The sequence below is a fragment of the Heteronotia binoei genome, chromosome 21, assembly GCF_032191835.1.
Source record: "Heteronotia binoei isolate CCM8104 ecotype False Entrance Well chromosome 21, APGP_CSIRO_Hbin_v1, whole genome shotgun sequence".
Classification (NCBI taxonomy): Eukaryota; Metazoa; Chordata; class Lepidosauria; order Squamata; family Gekkonidae; genus Heteronotia; species Heteronotia binoei.
In genome coordinates this window covers 180457728-180477428 of record NC_083243.1, presented here as the reverse complement: position 1 = coordinate 180477428, position 19701 = coordinate 180457728, and the positions used below count along the sequence as shown (strand labels likewise).

At 44.3% G+C, this 19701-nt stretch overlaps 1 protein-coding gene across 2 annotated transcripts in view; it reads right to left on the bottom strand.

The window, feature by feature from the left end:
- MARCHF4 (membrane associated ring-CH-type finger 4) overlaps nt 1-19701 on the bottom strand; it is a 278747-nt gene that overhangs the window by 56170 nt on the left and 202876 nt on the right. The window contains exon 2 of one of the 2 annotated variants that reach the window (XM_060262009.1): nt 2676-2837. In XM_060262009.1, coding sequence (XP_060117992.1) covers nt 2676-2837 — 162 coding nt within the window. The remainder of the gene's footprint in view (nt 1-2675; nt 2838-19701) is intronic. The other variant, XM_060262010.1, reaches the window with a different exon arrangement.

Below are 19701 nucleotides of genomic sequence, written 5' to 3'. Positions count from 1 at the left end.
ACTTGCTGGGGCTTAGATTTACAGGGGTACCAAGACGCCACAGGAGTGAGGATCAATTAAAATGATCTGCCCTCATAGCCTGATGCATAGGTTTTCAGATGGCATTAAGAGACTTTCCTGCTGATATAGCCAGTGCTCCTGCTGATGCCCTGGTTGATCTTTGGAATGGGGAAATGACCTATGCAATTGACATGATTACATTAGGTGCCTCTTTCAGGTATAAGATCCCAGGCAGCTCCTAGGTTTACTGGGGCTGCAGATGATGATAAGACAGGGGAGATGGCTACAGCAACAGTGGAGAATGACTCAGGACCAATCCAGCAAGGCAGAGGCTAGAGCTCATTTCAGAGCCCATTCCATGGTGGAGACGGCAGCAAAGAAGCAGTATTTCCCAGTCACCACTGCTTCTGCACAGCGTAGACCTGAAGACCTCTTACAGGTGGTCAGGGGGCTATTGGAGATAAACTGCTGTACAGCACACAGCTTGAGGATAAAATCTCGCACATCCATTTCAGTTTGGACTTCACATCAGCAGCAGGATCTGATGGTCCCAGGGTGCCAATTTGTTCAGTTGCGTGGGATTCTTTTCAGCTCGTGTAGCCTGAGGATATGAACAGAATTCTTGGACGTTTGAAACCTATCACCAGCTTGTACAATCTTCGCCCTTCCTGGCTGCTTAAATCTCCTGCAGGGGTGGGGCTGGTGAATTGGGGCCAAGAGACAGGAAATCTCTCCCTGAGAAAGGGGGTGGTCGCTCCTGTCTTGAAGCAGGCAGCTGTATGTCCACTTCTAAAGAAACCTACTCTGAACCCAAGAGAGTTGACTAACTACTGTCCAGTCTCAAAAGTACGATCCTTGTGCAAAATGACTGAATGGGTGGTGGCTAGCCAATTTCAGGGATACCTGAATGATACAAACTGTTTGTATCCATTCCAATCTGGTTTCAGGCCTGGTTATGGGACTGAGACAGCCTTGGTCAACCTGACGGATGATATGACCTAGGAGATGGACTGTGACCTTGTTATTTCTCCTGGACCATAGCCACCTTCAAGAGGGGATTAGATAAAAATATGGAGCAGAGGTCCATCAGTGGCTATTAGCCACAGTGTGTGTGTGTGTATAAATTTGCCACTGTGTGACACAGAGTGTTGGACTGGATGGGCCATTGGCCTGATCTAACATGGCTTCTCTTATGTTCTTATGACCTCCTGACAGTTCTTGATATTACCTATCATGGTATCCTTCTGGATTGCCTTTCAGGACTAGGAATGGGCGTCACTGTTCTGTGGTGGTTTCAGTCCTACCTTGAAGGGAGCGAAGTGTAGTGCTGGAGGACTGCTGCTCCGTCCTTGGCCTCTGGCCTATGGGGTTCCCACGGCGGCATCTTGTCACCCATGCTTTCCAGTATCTATGTAAAGGTGCTGGGAGAGGTCATTCAGAGATTTAGGCTGAATTGCCACCAATATTCAGATGACACTCAGCTCTGTTTTACATTACCTGGGAGGCTGTGCAAATTGTGAACAGGTACATGGAGGCAGTTTAGGGGTGCTCCGGGACTCAGACTTCCTGCTAGATAAACAGGAAGAAGCAGTGGCCAGTAGTGCCTTTCAGCAGCTTTGGCTGGTGAACCAGCTGCAACCCTTCCTGGGCAGAAAAGATCTTGGTACTGCAATGAATGCCCTGGTAACCTCTAAATTAGATTACTGCAATACAATTTATGCGGGGATGCCCTTGAAGATTGTCTGGAAACTGCAGTTGGCACAGGATGCTGCAGCTGAAGTACTGACTGGACATAGGGACCGTATCACTCCAGCCTTGATCTGTCTACACTGGCTTCCAATTTGATTCCAGGCTCAATTCAAGTAGCTATATTGACCTTTAAAGCCGTGTATGGCCCTGAACCAACATACTTTAAGGACCACCTTCTCTCATATGAACCTACCCATCCACTCCAGTCATCTTTGGACATTCTGCTTCAGGTGCCTCTGTAGTTTGAGGATATATGAGTGCCAACCTGAGAACGGGCCTTCTCAGCCATGGTACAAAACTTTGGAACTCCCTCCCCCGGGATATTTGTCCATCTCCCTCTATTGGTGTCTTCCACCAACAGGTGGAGAATTTTTTTTTTTGTTTAGTTTGGCATACCCCCAATAACCACTATCGGCTCTCCTCCCTGGTTCTGGTATTGTTTGTTTATGTGTTTCTATTGAATTATTCTATAGCCACTTCGGTGGGAAGGGCGGGATATAAATCGAAATATAAATAAATATAAATACATTTTAAATGCTGTTTTTTAATTTTTCAAGTATTTTGATGCTTTTATGTGCACCACCTTGGAGGCCTGATAGGTTTTAAATAAAAATAAAATAAAATAAAATAAGCTACAACTCATTTTTTAACTTTGCGTTAGCCTCATGTCACTAGTGCATCTAGGAACATCTGCAGGGAAGTGTTAAATACTGTTCAGGCATTTCCCCCCCTTTTTCTTTTACCGATTCCCTTCCACAATTTCCTTCTAGGCCTTTTCCATTCATGGAGGAAAGTTTCAGTTCTGCAATTCACTGTGCAGTGCACAAAGCCATGAAAAGCTGCACACACCCCCAACAATGGTGGAGAGAAGGCATAAGCATATGCAAAAACAACAGAAGAAAAGACTTTGTAATAATCTCTAGTACCTTTACCTGCAGGGGGTTCTTTGTGCTTATGGCAATGACATGATACTTGTAATAACACAGCTCACAGCTCCAGCATCCTCTCTCGCTGATCCATTTGATCAGACAGGGCTGGTGCGTACATTTCACTGACCCGTCACACCGACATGGACTCAGCAATTCACCCTAGAATAAAAAGAGAGAAAAGGGGGGTTATGATCAAAACTTTGTTTTCTTGCTGCTCCAAACAAGATGGCACATAGGGGATGGAACTGCATTTTGTCTAAAAGCAGAAACTCATAGCCATTTACCATATTGTCCCGACTGGGGTCAAAGTGTTCTATTATCGATAAGGGAAAATATATCGTTGGGAAAAGTTTACTGATGAGTTTGCAGCTGATCACACAGAGATAATATGGTGAATCCACAAAATCATAATTGGAAGGGATGGAAAACTTGGTCAAGCCCAAACAACCCACTAGCGCCTCAGTCAAAGCCACAAGGTATGAACCACAATAAGAGAGCATATGGGCAGCATAATGATGTCAATGAAGAAAACCGCATTGCAAATACAATGATTGTGTGCTGTCAAGTCACATTGGCCCCAGGATCAAGGCAAGAGATGAGTAGAAGTAGTTTGCCATTGCCTCCCTCTAGAGGAAAGGAATATTTCTATCCCAGCTCCCTGTCAAGTCGGCAGATTCAATAACGATTCGTTGTTGATACAAAGAAACTGCTTTATTGATACTGATACTTGAGGCCTCAGCCAAGCATTGAAAAGACTAAAGAACATACTGTAGATACATGGCATATAAGGGATACTTCAAAGGAATCCCTAAGGGAGGGGGATTATGCAGGGAACATTCACACATTGATGTTACCAATTCATTCTCAGGCTTGTATGGCCTTGATCGTAGTGGGCTCCTGACTCCCTTCCGTGAGCCAGGCCTGAGAAGGCACAGATAAGACTTTCACATATTTCCATTTCAAAGCATAACTACCCTCTACAGAAAAGGAGGGGGTAGGGAGAGTATGAGCTAGCAGCATTTGGTTATACTTTGGTTCTACCCAGAATGCTCTTTGACTGAGGCAGAGTTATAGACAGACTTGACACTCCCTCGCCAGTTTAGGATGCAGGAATTCTTTCCAGACTCCAGGTATGGCAGTCAGGCCTCAAGTCAGAGTAAAATCCATTTGCTGAGTCTTCCCAAGGTATGTTTCATTTAAGAACAACTCCATTGAGTTGAGCTCCTCTCTCTCTAGGTTGATTTATTTAATAATGTCTACTTTGCCTTTCCAAATTCACGTCACAACAACGATAAAGCATAAAAAATACATCCATAAACTGTAAAAACTAACTATTTTGAAAAACAAGAGAGCGGCATGATACAGAGCTTCCCTCTTAGTTGTACAAAGCTGCTTGCAAACTGCTGTGTCTTAAATAGCCCTCTTGACTGCTGGAGGGGACCAGGCTGAGCCAAGCAAGCACAAGCAAGAGTTTGCCCAGACTCCAGACAACCTCACTTTTCTAATAATAGGGTTGACAACATCCAAGTGGGCCTGTAGTTCTCCTGAAATCAGGGCTTTTATTTTTTTTCCTGCCGGAGCCTACAGGAGTAGAGCTCTACCTGGGCTGGCCAGGGCTCCAGTTGGAGAGGAGATAACATCCAAAGAAAGAATTAAAGAGGTGTGTGTTGGGGGGGGGGGGAGTAGAACTCTGCCTGGGCTGGCCAGGGCTCCAGTTGGCCAACCTGTCATGCGGCAGCCATGTGCTCCGAGGCCAAGCGGTGTGACCTAATATGCAAATAAGCCCCTGCTGTGCTTTTACTACAAAAAAACCAAAAAAGCACTGCCTAAAATTATTGCTAATTTGCAGGCTACCAAGATCAGGTCATTTGGAAGAAATGGCATCTTCAGAGACACAACCTCCCTGCTGAGCTCTCTCTCCTCTTCCCTCTTCAGCCTCCAACTCCAAATCTCCAAGACATTCCCCACGTGAAGATGGCAACCCTATTTATAGAATCTGAAGTGTTTGTTTTTAAATAGGCAAGTGGGCTCATGCAAGGAGAGGCGCACGCTCACCGCCTCTCCAAAACATCCTCCCGTATGTTCTTCCACATTGTGTTCAATGTGGACTATGATAAATGCAACACTTTATCCAGAACCCCAGCCAAAACTGCTTGGCATTCAAGTCTGATCATCAGCAAGAGACACTATTAATATTTATTGCACTGTTACACATTCCAACTTGGTTATAATGAGAAATTGTGAATTCTGCCATTCCTTGTCAGGCAAACTCCGTGTTGAATGGTTCCGGCATCTGACAGTATGTGTAGCAATTTGTCAGCAAATGAACCTGAGAATAAAGAGAGTTCTCCCTCCCGCTTTCACCATAGCACCTAGGGTATAACTCTGGCAAGGAGATAGGCTTGGAGTTAGGGAATATTCACACAGCCAGGTCTTATCGGTTCCCAGAGAATGTGTGAGAAAGGGAGATGTTTTTATTAGCTGACATTCCTTAGGTACAAAGAGATACTAGTGAGTAGCCTTTGAACCCTCAACTCAATTTGCATCTTTATGTTATCCTTTTGAAGTTATCTGTAACCTTTCCCTTTCAAGCTTGCCTATAAGTTACTGTGCAATGCTATGGATGTCATTACTTCCAAGGAGTCTGTGCTTCGCAAGCCATGGAGTTTCAACAATAAAAACAACTTTTGATTTAAGAACAAAAGCCTGATTATTGCGAAATATCGATGCTTGACAGGAGAGGAGATAATATCCAAAGAAAGAATTAAAGAGGTGTGTGTGGGGGGGGATAGAGAGAGGAGGGGAGAATATAGATGGAGAGGCAAAGAGAGGAGGAAGGAAGGAAGAGAGAGAGAGGGAGAGAAAGGGAGGGAGGGAAGGAGAAAGAAAGAAAGATGAAAAGAAAGAGGTGGAAAGCAAATAGATGGAGGAAGGGGGAAGAGAGAGAAAGAAAAAGAAACAAAGAAAAACTGATGGGAAGGGGGAAGAAAGACAGAGAGAAAAGTGGAAAGAAAGCAAATAGATGGGGAGAAGGAGGATGGAGGGAAAGGTGGAAAGAAAACACCTTTAGCATGCTAGCCAGCTTGGCTTGTAGAAGAGGATTTAAAAAGATGAATGCCTTTTTCAAGCCAAGATGGCCAGCACAGCAATGGGAGGGAGAGAGAGAGCACAGTCTTAAATCTTCGTTCGTTCGTTCGCGAAGCCAAGCCAAGCCAAGCCGAGATATATATATATATATATATATATATATATATATATATATATATATATATATATATATATATATATATATATATATATAAACTTAAAACATGCTTAAAATGTTAGCACATTAGTCTTAAAGGTGCTTTCTTTGTATTTCTCCCATGGGATCCACGGAACTAGGCACATGGAAACTGTGGTTCTTTCCTTCCTTCCCCAGGGGACTGGAGGAGGGGGGAGGAGCATCAGCCAATATAAGGAAGAGACGCTTGGCTCTGCTGTGTGATTGAAAGAGCCTGGAAAAACTAACTCTGCCTCCCCCCCCCCTTCCTCCCCAAGGGAGGAGCCTCAGCCAATGAAGAAAATGGAGGTTTTGCTCTGCAGCTCCTATGTGATTGAGCAAGCCTGGCAAAGCAATCTGTGGTGCAGAAGGAAGCAAGAGAGAGGGAGGAGGGAGCAGATGACAGCCAGTTGCCTGGAGGCCTGATAGTAGCCCTCAAGGGGGCCTGATTCAGCCTCCGAACTGCATGTTTGACACCCCTGCCATAGAGTTTTGCCCCCAAACCAGAGCATCCCTCATGTCACTGATATGCCTATGTGACTTCCAGGTGATATATGCACATTGTGTGACATCCCCACCCACTCCCAGAATGACCCCCCAATCCCCCACCAGCGTAACATCAGACCTGGCAACCCTATTAGAAGGTGAGGAGAACTGCAACACAGAAGCCAAAGAGCAAGCATTGCCTAGGGAACCACATTGGCTGGTGGAGGAGAATACACCATCTAGTGTGCTGATTGCAGAACAGCAAGTTGATCAGACTTTAACAGGCTTGATCCAGCTAGCTAGAGAAGGTCCATCTGAAGTGTCTGTAGAACACCCTGTAAGATTCATGTTTAAGGATGACAAACTGTACAGAGTGTCTCTGTGAATAAAGTTTACAGTTGTTTGAGAGAGGCAACTCCAACTGATAGCCCTTGAAAAGTACAGATTGCAGTTACTGTCAATGGTACATGAGAACCCACTTGCAGGTCACTTGGGAATGGCAAGGACTAAGCAGACACTGACCCGATGCTTTTATTGGCCTGGAATAGGAAGGGATGTGGCAGACTTCTGCAAAATGTGTCATGTTTGCCAAATCATGGGCAAACCAAAGCAAAACAGCAGCCTCTGGCCATACTAGAAATACCATTTACAAGAGCAGGAAATGACATCATTGGTCCATGGAATAAACCCACCAGAAGAGGAAACAGATACATCCTTACGCTAGTTTGCTTTGCTACCAGATTTCCTGAAGCAATGCCTTTGAGCAACATTGAGGTGCATGCAGTAGTTCAGGGGTGGCCGACGGTAGCTCTCCAGATGTTTTTGCCTACAACTCCCATCAGCCCCAGCCATTGGCCATGCTGGCTGGGATTGATGGGAGTTGTAGGCAAAAAAAATCTGGAGAGCTACCACTGGCCACCCCTGCAGTAGTGGATGCCCTGCTGTCTCTTATCTGCAGAGTCAGTTTTCCTAATGACATCATGAGTGATCTTGGGAATGGGACCTCCTTTATGTCCAGTATAATGCAGTGGCTCTGTGTGTGGCGTGCAACATCTTACATCCAGATCTCAGATTCAGCAGGAGCTCACAGGAGCACAGCTCCTGCACCTTTCTGAGGGTTCCCTCTCTCCCTCCCCACCTACCTTGTCCATTCAATAGTAGGTGCAGCTGCATAACAATCCCTGGATTAGGAGAGCGGGTAGCCAGCCAGCCACCAGGGGCTTTGCCGCACTCCCAGCAGCCTTCATTAACCCCTGAAGAAGCCCATACCACCCTTTCTCCGCTTCTTATGTGATTTGGGAGTAGTATTACTCCTTATAGACTTTTTAAAGAATTCGTCGGAGTCATCCTTAGATACAGTGTTTCTGTTTGGGACTTTATGCTCGCTATGCGATTTATGGTTTTGGAATATAAATTGGATGTTTTTGCAGAATACAGTACATAGATTTTTGTAAAATTTGTCAAACAGTATTCTTGACACAATTGTTTTTAGATCTCTCTCTCTCTCTCAAGTTCCCAGGCCGGGCAGGGGTTCCCTCTCCCAGGAGGTTACCAACACACTGGCCCGCATTGGGCTGGCGGTGGGGATCCTCCCTGATGTTGCCTGTGCAATGACATCACTCACAGTGACGTCATCGCGCCAGCAACATCATGAGCTGGCAGCTCTAGGAGCTTCCAGGAAAACTCCATGGTTTTCCTGGATGCTCTAGCAATTTGAGAGGGAAAACTCTATGGTACCTATTATACCATAGAGTTTTCCCTCCTAAATTGCTAGAGTGTCTGGAAAAACCATAGAATTTTCCTGGAAGCTCCTAGAGTGGCCGGCACACAATGTCAACGGTGTGGTGACATCACTTGTGAGTGAACTCCTGCTGTGCTTCTCTCAAACATCCCACCCTCCATCTCAAAGGTGATGGGATGCTGGAGCAGTACTCCCATGAGCTAAAGTGAGTGGTGTTTTTCTCTTCAGGGGTGGGATAGCCTTCCGTCCATCACAGGAAACATAATATGAAGAACAGCAAAACAAAGCAGACTGATGTAGATATTAGCTATGTAATCTCAGCTGGAATGAGCTAGTGGGGCTTTCCAATCTATAGTCCCAAAGTTCTTTGGTTAAGATATATTTGAACAAAAATGATGCTAATGGCACGGTGTCTATGCCTCCATAACTTGAAGAAGCCTTACAATGTAACCCTAAGAACACTTTCCAAGGGGAGGGACGGTGGCTCAGTGGTAGAGCATCTGCTTGGGAAGCAGAAGGTCCCAGGTTCAATCCCCGGCATCTCCAAAAAAGGGTCCAGGCAAATAGGTGTGAAAAACCTCAGCTGGAGACCCTGGAGAGCTGCTGCCAGTCTGAGAAGACAATACTGACTTTGATGGACCAAAGAGGGTCTGATTCAGTAGAAGGCAGCTTCATATGTTCATATGTACTCCCCATCAAATATACCTGAGTAGGATGCAGAGTAGACCCGCTTAGGATGTCATTGTTAATGGGCATCGCGTAAAATTCCAAGGAGACAGAGGGAAAGACAGAAACAAACAGAGGGAAAGCATCCATACTACATTATTGCTTCTTTCTTTTTAAGTTAAGTACATCCCATCAAAGAAACCATACTATGTCTCCTGGGCCACTCCTACTGCCAGCGAATAACCATACCTCTACCAGGTAGTACAGTTTATTTTAAAATTGTTGGGTGGGAAAGGCAATAATACTCAAGGACCAATCACACAAGAGATTTGGCCTGACCTAGCCTTGCCTCCCCTCCAGATTTAATGTGTGTGATTACCTGCACATGCCCCGACCGCCTAGGCCTGCCCTTATCTGCCTTGTTTGAGGACGGGCTGGGACCAGATTAAATAGCTACCAGGAACTTTCCAGTAGCAAACCTCTAAAATATATGCAGGGCACATTTCCCAGCTGTCTGAATGGCTGGGCATGTGCTACATCCACCCCACACCCTGCCGCCATGTGCATGAGCAGTCTGAATGCTCCTCTTGGGCATATGTGACCTGAGCTTCTCCTGACAAGCTGTGTGATTGCTGTGGCATTGACCAAAGGGAACCAGCTTTTTCAGAGCTGGGATACTGTTGCACCAGATCTCTTGTGTGATCTCATCCTTGTTGCATGCAGACATGATTAAGCACAGAAAACACAATATATAAATGTATACCCAGCAGGACTGACACGGCTTGCTGTTTTATCTCTCCAAATGGAATTTTACACTTTAAAAATAGAAGCCATTAAGATCAAGCTAGTCAAACCCAACCGATAACAGACAACATAAGCCAAGGGAGAAGGAGTAGCCACTGTACATACATGTTAGAATGATTTTAGCCAAAGTCAGATAAAGCCTCAAATGAGATATGGCGTAGGTTCCAGGTACACCATATATCAACTGGGGGACTAGTGCATATAGCCATGTCTTGTTCACTGGAGATGAACAAACTTTTAAACAAGAATAGCTACTTATGTTCTGAAAAAAAAAGTATTTTAAATATGGCTGGAATAAGAAAGCAGCAAGGTGGTAAATCTGGATACGTAGCCCATCAATTCCACATCACTGGTCATATCAATTTAAATTAGTGTCAATATATAAATGTGATTCACCCATTAAACTATATTCATTGCTCCCAATGGGGTGTCTCACTACTGCAACTGTACTGAAGGTTTCCTAATTAGCTTGGAGACAAGTATTTTGATACATATCTACAAGACTAACCATTTAGAGGGAGGGGACTTGAAAACAATTGCACTTTTTAAAATTAATTAAAATATCTGTCCCTTTTCAATGAGTATGAGGACTGGATTTTCAGCACTTTGGCAAAGGTCATCCTATTGTCTGATATTTAAATTTAAATTAATAAAAATAATATTTAGTGTATGAATCTCTTTGGAAATTTTGAAAATGTCCAGTTGGTTAGCCTATGTTGTGTGGCCAAAATGCCACATATTGATGTGTGGCAGAAAAATCAAAGACACTGTGACGGAATTGGAAGGGTTAATAGAAAAACTTAGGACTCAGGGAGTCTGAGTCATGTGATCTGAGGGTGGGGGCCGGAGTGCTCGGAACTCTCAGGAGGAGTGAGTGACAGATAACGGCTGGAGAGTCAAATGTCAGCAACTGTCAGAGTTGAAGTGGGCAGTATATGGTCAGCAGGAGAGCTGAAGAGAGAGCTGATACACAGAGCTGTGAAGAGACTTTGGGTGAAGTGAAGCTCGCTGTTAGCTCTGTGGAGACAGCCAGGTGGCTGAGAGTGACAATCGAGTGTCACAGTGTAAGACCTGAGTGGTCACAGAAATATGTACGCTACTCTTAAGAACTAACTAGGTTGCTGAGGGAGAGATGTGGGTCTGAGGGAGTCAGGAGGGCTGGGAGCAGACACACCAGTCGACTCAAGAGACCAGACACATAAAGCCCAAGAGGCCAACCTAATTAGAGTTTGGAGAGTGAAGAATATAAGAACTGTGGACCCTGAGATACCTCAGTGAACCTCTGTATTGTAAAGCCTGAACTGTTTAGCAACTGTTATTCATCCAAGAGGGCGGAGGTTACAAGCATCGAAGCACTGCTGTTGAAGACGCAGCTGTGCTGGGCAGGGCATATTTCTAGGATGGAAAACCATCGCCTTCCCAAGATTGCTCTGTACGGCAAACTTTCCACCGGCCATCGAAATAGAGGGGCACCAAAGAAGAGGTACAAGGACTCCTTGAAGAAATCCCTTGGCACCTGTCGCATCAACCATCACCAGTGGTCTGACCTAGCCTCAGATCGCAAAGCATGGAGGCACACCATCCACCAGGCTGTCTCTTCCTTTGAGAACGCATGCATAGCTGGTCTTGAGGACAAAAGGAGACTGAGGAAGAATCGCAGTGCTACAGCACCAACCCCAAATCAGACTTTTCCCTGCAGCCACTGTGGCCGGATCTGCCTGTCCCACATTGGTCTTGTCAGCCATCAGCGAGCCTGCAGCAGACGTGGACTACTGCACCCTTCTTAAATCTTCGTTCGCGAAGTCAAGCCGAGAGAGAGAGAGATTCATCCAAGAAACAAAATAGCCTATGTAAATACATCCCTTCCTCCCAGCTGAAGACTGTGTGTAAATAAAAATCTGTGGTTAACTGTTAAGTTCCCTGGTGCCTGAGTATTTGGAATCAGCAGCAAATCAGCAATGGTCCCCTACATACATAGTTATCCATCTATCTGAAAATAAAAGAGAACCCCGAAGAGGCTAGAAATCCTTATTATACCCACCCCCTTTCCGCAGTAGTCATGAGGTAAAACCAAAAGGAAGAAACAAAGGCTGCAGGAGGGGCTGGGGTCGCCATAAGTTGCCTTAAGTGGTGCAGGGCGGTCATAGACACAAATTGCAAATTAAAGAAGAGTAGAAGGGAAATGTTTTTGCACACCTAAATATGATGCTTTTCAAACTGGAATTGATCTATTTATGCTTTTATGTTTAGTCAAGCTCAAGGATTGGTGATTCTTCATATGTTCCTTCTGGTCAATTTCAACCTCCATCATCTTTTAATCTTTCAAAGTTGAATTGCAATATGTTTGCCTTTGAGTGAGTTATATTCAGGGCTGGCACGTGGGAGTAGGTGGAGTTGGCAGCTGCATAGGGTGCTTCCCCCAGGCACCCCCTTACTCCTCTTACCCCTTCCCCGGCTGGAAGGCGCCGCTTGGGCACCACACTCTTTGGAGACTTCCTTAGAAGCTTCCGAAAAGCGTGGTGTTTTAGCGCTGCCCGGCCACTTTCAAGTTGAAAGCGCCTGCTGTGGTCTTTGGAGGCTTCCTTGGAAGCCACCAAATAGTGTGGTTTTTTTAGTGGCGCCCAGCTGCTTTCAACCCGAAAGCGGCCAGGTGCTGCTAAAACACTACGCTATTCAGAGGCTTCCAAGGAAGCCTCCAAAAAGCGCAGTGGCTGCTTTTGGCTTGAAAGCAGCCAGGCGGTGCAGGGGGAAAGCGACAGTGCAGCAGCACTCTTGTGCGCCGTCTGTCACTCTCTCCCTCTACGCCACCCTGCACGATGATGTCACTAGTGATGTCATTGTGCCGTGCATGGTATGCGCACACAAAAATAATTAATGGGAGCTTGGGGGGGGGTGCGGTGCAGGGGATTGCCAGGAGCTGCAGAACCCCTAGCACTGGGCCTGGTTATATTGAGGGATATAGAAAAATTAGAAAGAGAACACGTTTACTCGTAACACTTTTTCTTATAAGGAACACAGTGCCTTATCCAATGTAAATAATGATTCATCTATTATCATCAAACCAGCTGATAAAGGAGGTGGCACTGTTTATATATTAGAAATGAAGAGGCAACTCTCTGATGGGGCCTTTTATAAACCAATAACGTATTTTCCAATGAAAATTTTGTTCATTATTAAAACTGTGGTCCAGGGAGGGTTATCATTGGGATAAATAGACGAAGCTTGTTCTTTCTTTCTGGTTAATGAATTTTCTAGGACTTCTTTTATTTATATGCTTCCCAAAATTCACAAATCACTAAGACCACCTCCAGGTAGATCTATTGTATCTGGTTCTACTTCTGTTTTGGAACCCCTGCAAAATATTTGGATTATTTTCTTCATTTATTCTTAAGGTAGAGAATATGTCATTTGATAATCAATATTGTTTGGCCACAATGGATGTAACATCATATATACTAATATACCACATCCAGAAGCCATCACAGTAGCTGAATCATATTTACAACCTATTTCAGTTTGGACATCATATTTTAAAATGTTTTTAAGATATATTGATGATGTTTTTGTTGTGTTTAATGGAAAAGACAGATTTGATGAATTTATGGTATGACCAATCTCCATCCATTCATAAAAATTTCTCATACTTTTGATTCCAGGCAAATTTTCTTCTAGATACTTACATGAATGTTTATGATGGACACCTAGAGGTTAGACCTTGTAGAAAACCTACTGATAGGATTTTTTTTTTATTTTGCATTGCAACAGTCATCATCCCTTATCTTTACATAATAATCTTCCCTTTAGTTCTTTCCTGAGGATTAAGTGCAATACATGCTGCGCGTCTGTTTATATATCTGAATCTGAGACTGTAGGAAGAAAATTTCTTTAATGTGGATATCCTCAAAGAGCTTTTGAGTCAACTTTGGCTCATGCTGATGATATGCCTAGGAAGCAGTTGTTTGTTAAACATGACAGGTCGGCAAAAGAAGGATTATTTTTTCCCTCTTTGGTTCTCGGCATTATCCTTTTGCATCTGAAATATAATATTTTAAATATTGGGAACTGTTAAATTCTGTACCAGGCTGTGTTTCAAAACCAACTTTTGGCTTTAGTAGACCTTGATCCTTTAGCGATCACTTGGTGCATGCTGATATGGGACCTCAGTCTCTCCAGACAAAATTAAAGGGATGTTGCATATGTAGTAACTATGTTAACTGCAGTTAGCCAGCTCAAATTAAGATCTTTAGTCATCTGCTCAGTCAACATACTTTTGTTCTCAACCACTTTACTAATTGCAACTCAGCTCATGTTATTTATGTGTTGTGGTATCCTTACAATTTTCTTTATGTAGGCATGACCACATGCCCTTTAAAACACGGACTGCCAGAGCATTGTAGTAAGATCAGAAGCCTTAAGATTGACTTGCACAAGATTGTTCATGTCTGACGAAGATTCATATATCAAAACAGGAATTTAGCCGGCATCCTGTCTTGTTGTGTGTCTTTTTAGTCTGTTAATTCCTTAGAAATAGTCCAGTTTGCAGTATGTTTTGTGTAACTTTTTTGGATCTGCCACTGGAGTTGTATCAGGTAAATAATAAAAGCCCAAGTGTGGTTGCAATTCTCAGGATTTTTATTGGATGGATGTGACTTGAGCAGGATTGGCTCACTCTGTCTCTGCCGTGCCATTGGCTGAGTCTGCTCTCCCCTGCTCACCGCCAGCCCCATCAGGCAAGAACCCCAACAGAAGGCCACTGACCTTCAACGGAGACAGTTCTCTCCTGACAGGGAGCTTACTGAGCAGCACTGGTTCTCCTCAGGGCCTGTTATAGGAAGTCAGGACAGTCTGTCTGAGAGCAGGCAAGGAGGTGTGAGGGTGTAAGACAGGGGAAAGATTTGTGGTGCCTGGCCCCACAGCCCCCCCCCCTCCCCCAGCTACGGGCCTGTGCTCATGAGAAAACAGTTGGGTTCCTTCTCTTCAACTGAGGCAAAAAAAATGTTCATTCACATCAGGGAGGGGCCCTTTCCACCAGCCAATACTCTTCACTCTTTCTATTCCAATTAGGCTACAGTGGGCTCATATGACATAATGGACTCTGAGGGAGAGGCCTTTCCTCCTGGAGAACCACTGTTGCCAATTTCCAGGTGAGGGCTGTAGAAGCTTGACTGGGTGATTTCAAACCGAGCTAACCTGCCTCATGGGATTGTTGTTGTTCAGATAAAAGCGGGGAGAGGGGAATGCTGTAAGCTGATGTAATGGCTGATGACTTCTCCCTATTAAACAGTTTGTCAGAGATGGACTGAAAGGTCTCACTACAGGCCTCTGAGGCAGAACTCACTGGGCCCAGTGCTGACTACGGCTGCCAGTTCCAGGTTGGTGAGAAATTCCTGGAGATTCTGTGGTGGACTTTGAGGAGGGCATAGGAGTTAGGGCTTCAGAGTGGGATCTGCCGGACCCAGGTCCTTGCTGTGGAAGCTGACTGACTGATTTCAGACCAGTCACAGACATTCAGCCTAACTTGCCTCACAGGGTTCTTGTTCAGATCACATGGGGGGGGGGGCGAAGAGAATGATGTAAACTGCTTCGGTTCCCCCCCCCCCCCATGAAGAAAGACTAATTTTTCTATATAGAGGCTGCAGGTAGAGCACAGGTGATGGAATGCTGAAGTCAAAGGCATAGGCGTAAAGTACCGGGGGGGGGGACTCCGAGGCTCCCTCCCGGAATTTTTTTCCCTGGGGGCTAAGCCCCCACCGGCAATACTTCTTTGAAATTATCTCCTTCAAAGGCATGTGAAGTGGTAAAGCAGCTATTCCCTCTGTGTTTTTTCTTCCTCTCGGCTGCCAAGAAGGAAGTCAGTCGTCAGAGACTTTTTTGCACCTCTCACAAATGCTAATTGAGCTACAGTAAACATCTCCTTACAAGTGTGGTGTGAAATAACATTTTGGTTTTTCTATGGACATTTAATGAATTTTGGTTTGTGATGATAATAATATAATTGCATCATTATGAAAGAAATTGCTTAAGCATTTATTTGCAACATAAAAATGCAGTGGTTTATTTCTAGTGTTTGCTAATCAGTATGGGGAGGGAGCTTCTCTATAAATTCATAGGTAGTGATAATGGAGGCCCCTCCCTGTGATGTCACTGGCTCCTCCCTATGATGTCACTTGATCAAATGCCTCTGGCTGGGCCCCAGCCGCCCTCTGGGAAATTGAAAAGTCTATGCCCCTGGTCAGAGGGGTAGATAAAGGGAAGGAGATAGGCTTGCCAACTCCAGGTTAGTAAATTCCTGGAGATTTAAAGGGCTGGGCCTGGAGAGGGCAGGGTTTGAGGAGGTGTGGGACCTCAGACAGGTACAATGCCATTTCCTCCTAGGGAACCACTGGAGATCACTCAGATTTACAACTGCTTTCTAGATAGCAGAGATAAGCTTCCCTTGAAGTGGGGGGAAGTTAATGCCTTCACTTGGGTGGGTGGGAAGACAGCAAGGGTGGCAGACACTTGCCCAGAGCCTCCTTCTAGAGCCCGTTGTATTTATTTCCCCACAACGGGCCTTACTCCTAGTATAATATAATTGTAATTGTTATCATTGTTAAAAAAAACCCTTGATATTCTATTTGTTGTTATTGTGGGCGCATTAATGCGTCGTTTGTAAATTTGTAATCACAGCCATTTTTTCCACATGCTTTGCATTTTTGAATTATATATGCGCCTTCAATATTCCTTTTACAGTTACCTTATAATTATCCTCAGACCCTCCCCCCTTTTTTTTGACAAACAGAAATTTTATTCTTACCATGAAATTTATAATTGAAAAGCAATGGCCTTTGGCACTCGTCACTTTTCAGATTCAGTCAGTTTTTGAAAACTCTTGGGTCTTCTTATGGGAAAATGAGAAGTCGGTTCATTTATGCGACCTCTGCACATACAACATCCCAGGGAAAAATTCAGTATCCAAGGCCTAGGATACATCATCCGTGCAAACACTGTTGAATAATATACCTAATTATGGTTCTGTTTCTGTTGGAGTGAGCGACTCAGCATGCTTGGACCAGCATGTTGGAGTGCTACATCACGTTAAGTATGTATAGGTGTTATCTCCTTGAATGGGATGCCTCTCTTTGTCTTAACATAGGGATTACCCTCTGATCGCTCCTCTCTCTTTCTTTGTCCTCTCACTCGCTTCACATGTCTCTGCAGGTCTCTCTTGTGCCTAGGGTTGCCAAGTCCAATTTAAGAAATATCTGGGGACTTTGGGGGTGGAGCCAGGAGACATTAGGGCTGGAGCCAAGGTCAAGGCTGTGACAAACATAATTGAACTCCAAAGGGAGTTCTGGCCATCACATTTAAAGGGACGGCACACCTTTTCAATGCCTTCCTTCCATAGGAAATAATGATGGATAGGGGCACCTTCTTTTGGGGCTCATAGAATTGGACCCCCTGGTCCAATCTTTTTGAAACTTGGTGGATATTCTGGGGAGAGGCACTAGATGCTATACTGAAAATTTGGTGCCTCTACCCCAAAAAACAGCCCCCCCAGAGCCCCAGATACCCGCAGATCAATTCTCCATGATTTTCTATGGGAATAAATCTCCATAGGGAATAATAGAGTTCCCAGCAGACATTTCCCTCCCCTCCCCCTGCTTTCTGATGACCCTGAAGCGGGAGGAGGGTCTCCAAACTGGGGGATCCCCTGCCCCCACCTGGGGATTGGCAACCCTACTTGTGCCCTCATACTCCCACACACATGATGCCGGAGTAGCTGGCCATTTGCTATAGGGAAAGTACTCTTCAGATTAGACTTCTTTCTCTTTTTTTGACTGCAACCTGAAAGTGAACTGAATCTATTAGAATTAATGCAAGTTTTTGCCTTTTGCAATATACTTCTTTCGGAATTTATTTACTGCACTCAGTATCATGCTTCTATGACTGGGCACAACTCTGCTGTATTAACCAAATATCTCAATAGTTTCTTGCTGGCCTTCATGCAGAACATATCCCCTCGGAGCGCGAAGATTCCCTTTAAGCAACTTGAAATTGATTTTGTTTACTGATTTTATATAATATTCTTTATTTCTTTGTCTACTATGCCAGCATTATACTTGGTGTCAGAGCTGCATCAGCCAAAATCATAGGCTCCCAAACCCACAGAAGGGAAAACAATGTGTATGGGGGTAGAGAAAGATGAAGGGGAATGCAATTGGAAGTAAGAAATAAGGGGTTAAATTAGAAGCCACCAAGAAAAGATGAAACAGCTTGATTCGAATCCAGTAGCCCCTCAGAATCCAGTAGCAACAAGATTTTTTGGAGTATAAGCTTTCAAGAGTCCAAGCTTCATCCCTCAGGTATCTGATGAAGGGCGCTTTGACTTTCAAAAGGTTATAGCACCAAAATCTTGGTCTATGAGGTGCTACTGGAGTTGAATCTAGCTGTTCTATTGAAGACCAACGTGGCTACCCTCCAAAACAGAAAAGGTAGATTTTAAAAAGGGATCTGAAAAAAAAAAAAGGGCAAGAGGTAGCACTAGAGGTGTGTGCTGGGTATAAACAGAAAATACCTTGGAGTTCAATTATGCTTGTCACACCCTTGCTCCTGGCTCCGCCCCCAAAGTCTCCTGGCTCCACCCCCAAAGTCCCCAGATATTTCTTGAATTGGACTTGGGAACCCTACTGGTGTTTAAAGGGATTTTTTGTTTTTGTTCAATCGATTGCTTTCCCATAAAACACCTTCTGGGTGAATTCATTGCTTTTGGAGTTAACTTGTGGCGTGGAAGCCACAGGCCTCAGTCTGCAACATCTGAGCAAGGGTGTTAACAACACGACCATTTTGGAGATCACTAATTCATAGGGTCACCATAAATCAGAAGCCACAGTATGGCCTTTAACATGTGTATAGATTACCAATCATCTAGATCCTTCCAAGCTTGACCAATTCACAGAAGTTCTGTCAAGCAAGTACGAAAGTGAGTGATTTTAGAGTATATTAAGAAAAAACAACATTTGCGTTTGGTTTGCAAACCCGAATAGTCCAATTTCTTTCACTTCTAAGAGGAACATTTGTTATGACATATTGTGCGTTTGTACAAATGAAGCAATGCATTACCGGAAACATTAAAAACTGAAATCCTTTACTGTTTGTTAAAAGCCAGCCAGACGCCCTTGTTCATCTAAATGGTGTAGCTATAATTGAGAATAGCAGGTTAAACGACAGTTGTCAAGTACCACTTGGATGTGAGAAATTACAAAAGCCGTATCACTGGGATGGAGACGATGCTTTTGTCAGCAGCTGCTAATAAGCATAAGTGACAGCCCTAGTTTTGCATGTGAGATAAAAGGGCATTTCCACAGTTCCTTGGGGTTTTTTTTCTTCTTCTTCTTCCTGGAAATAATACACCATTTTAATCCATTTATTACTCAAAATCTAGGGGAAAAGGCCTTTGAAGAAGTACATTTGCTGAAGGGATATTGCATTTTCTCAGGCCTCAAGCCACAATATTTTGTTGCTGGCAAGGTATGTCCCCCCCCCCCCCCAGATAGCATCTTCAGACAGTGACACCTAGGAAAATGTGGTTGCATAAGAATCACAAGAACATCAAACAACAAAACTCTGAAAACCAGCAGTATTTTGCAGACTTTGAAATCACTACAGCCTGAACATACCAAAATACCAAAACGGATAAAAGGAGGTACTTCTTCACCCAAAGGGTGATTAACATGTGGAATTCACTGCCGCAAAAGGTGGTGGCGGCCACAAGCATAGCCATCTTCAAGAGGGGTTTAGATAAAAATATGGAGCAGAGGTCCATCAGTGGCTATTAGCCACAGTGTGTATATATATAATTTTTTTTTTTGCCACTGTGTGACACAGAGTGTTGGATTGGATGGGCCATTGGCCTGATCTAACATGGCTTCTCTTATGTTCTTATGTGACACAGAGTGTTGGACTGGATGGGCCCTTGGCCTGATCCAACAGGGCTTCTCTTATGTGACACAGAGTGTTGGACTGGATGGGCCCTTGGCCTGATCCAACAGGACTTCTCGTATGTTCTTATGTGACACAGAGTG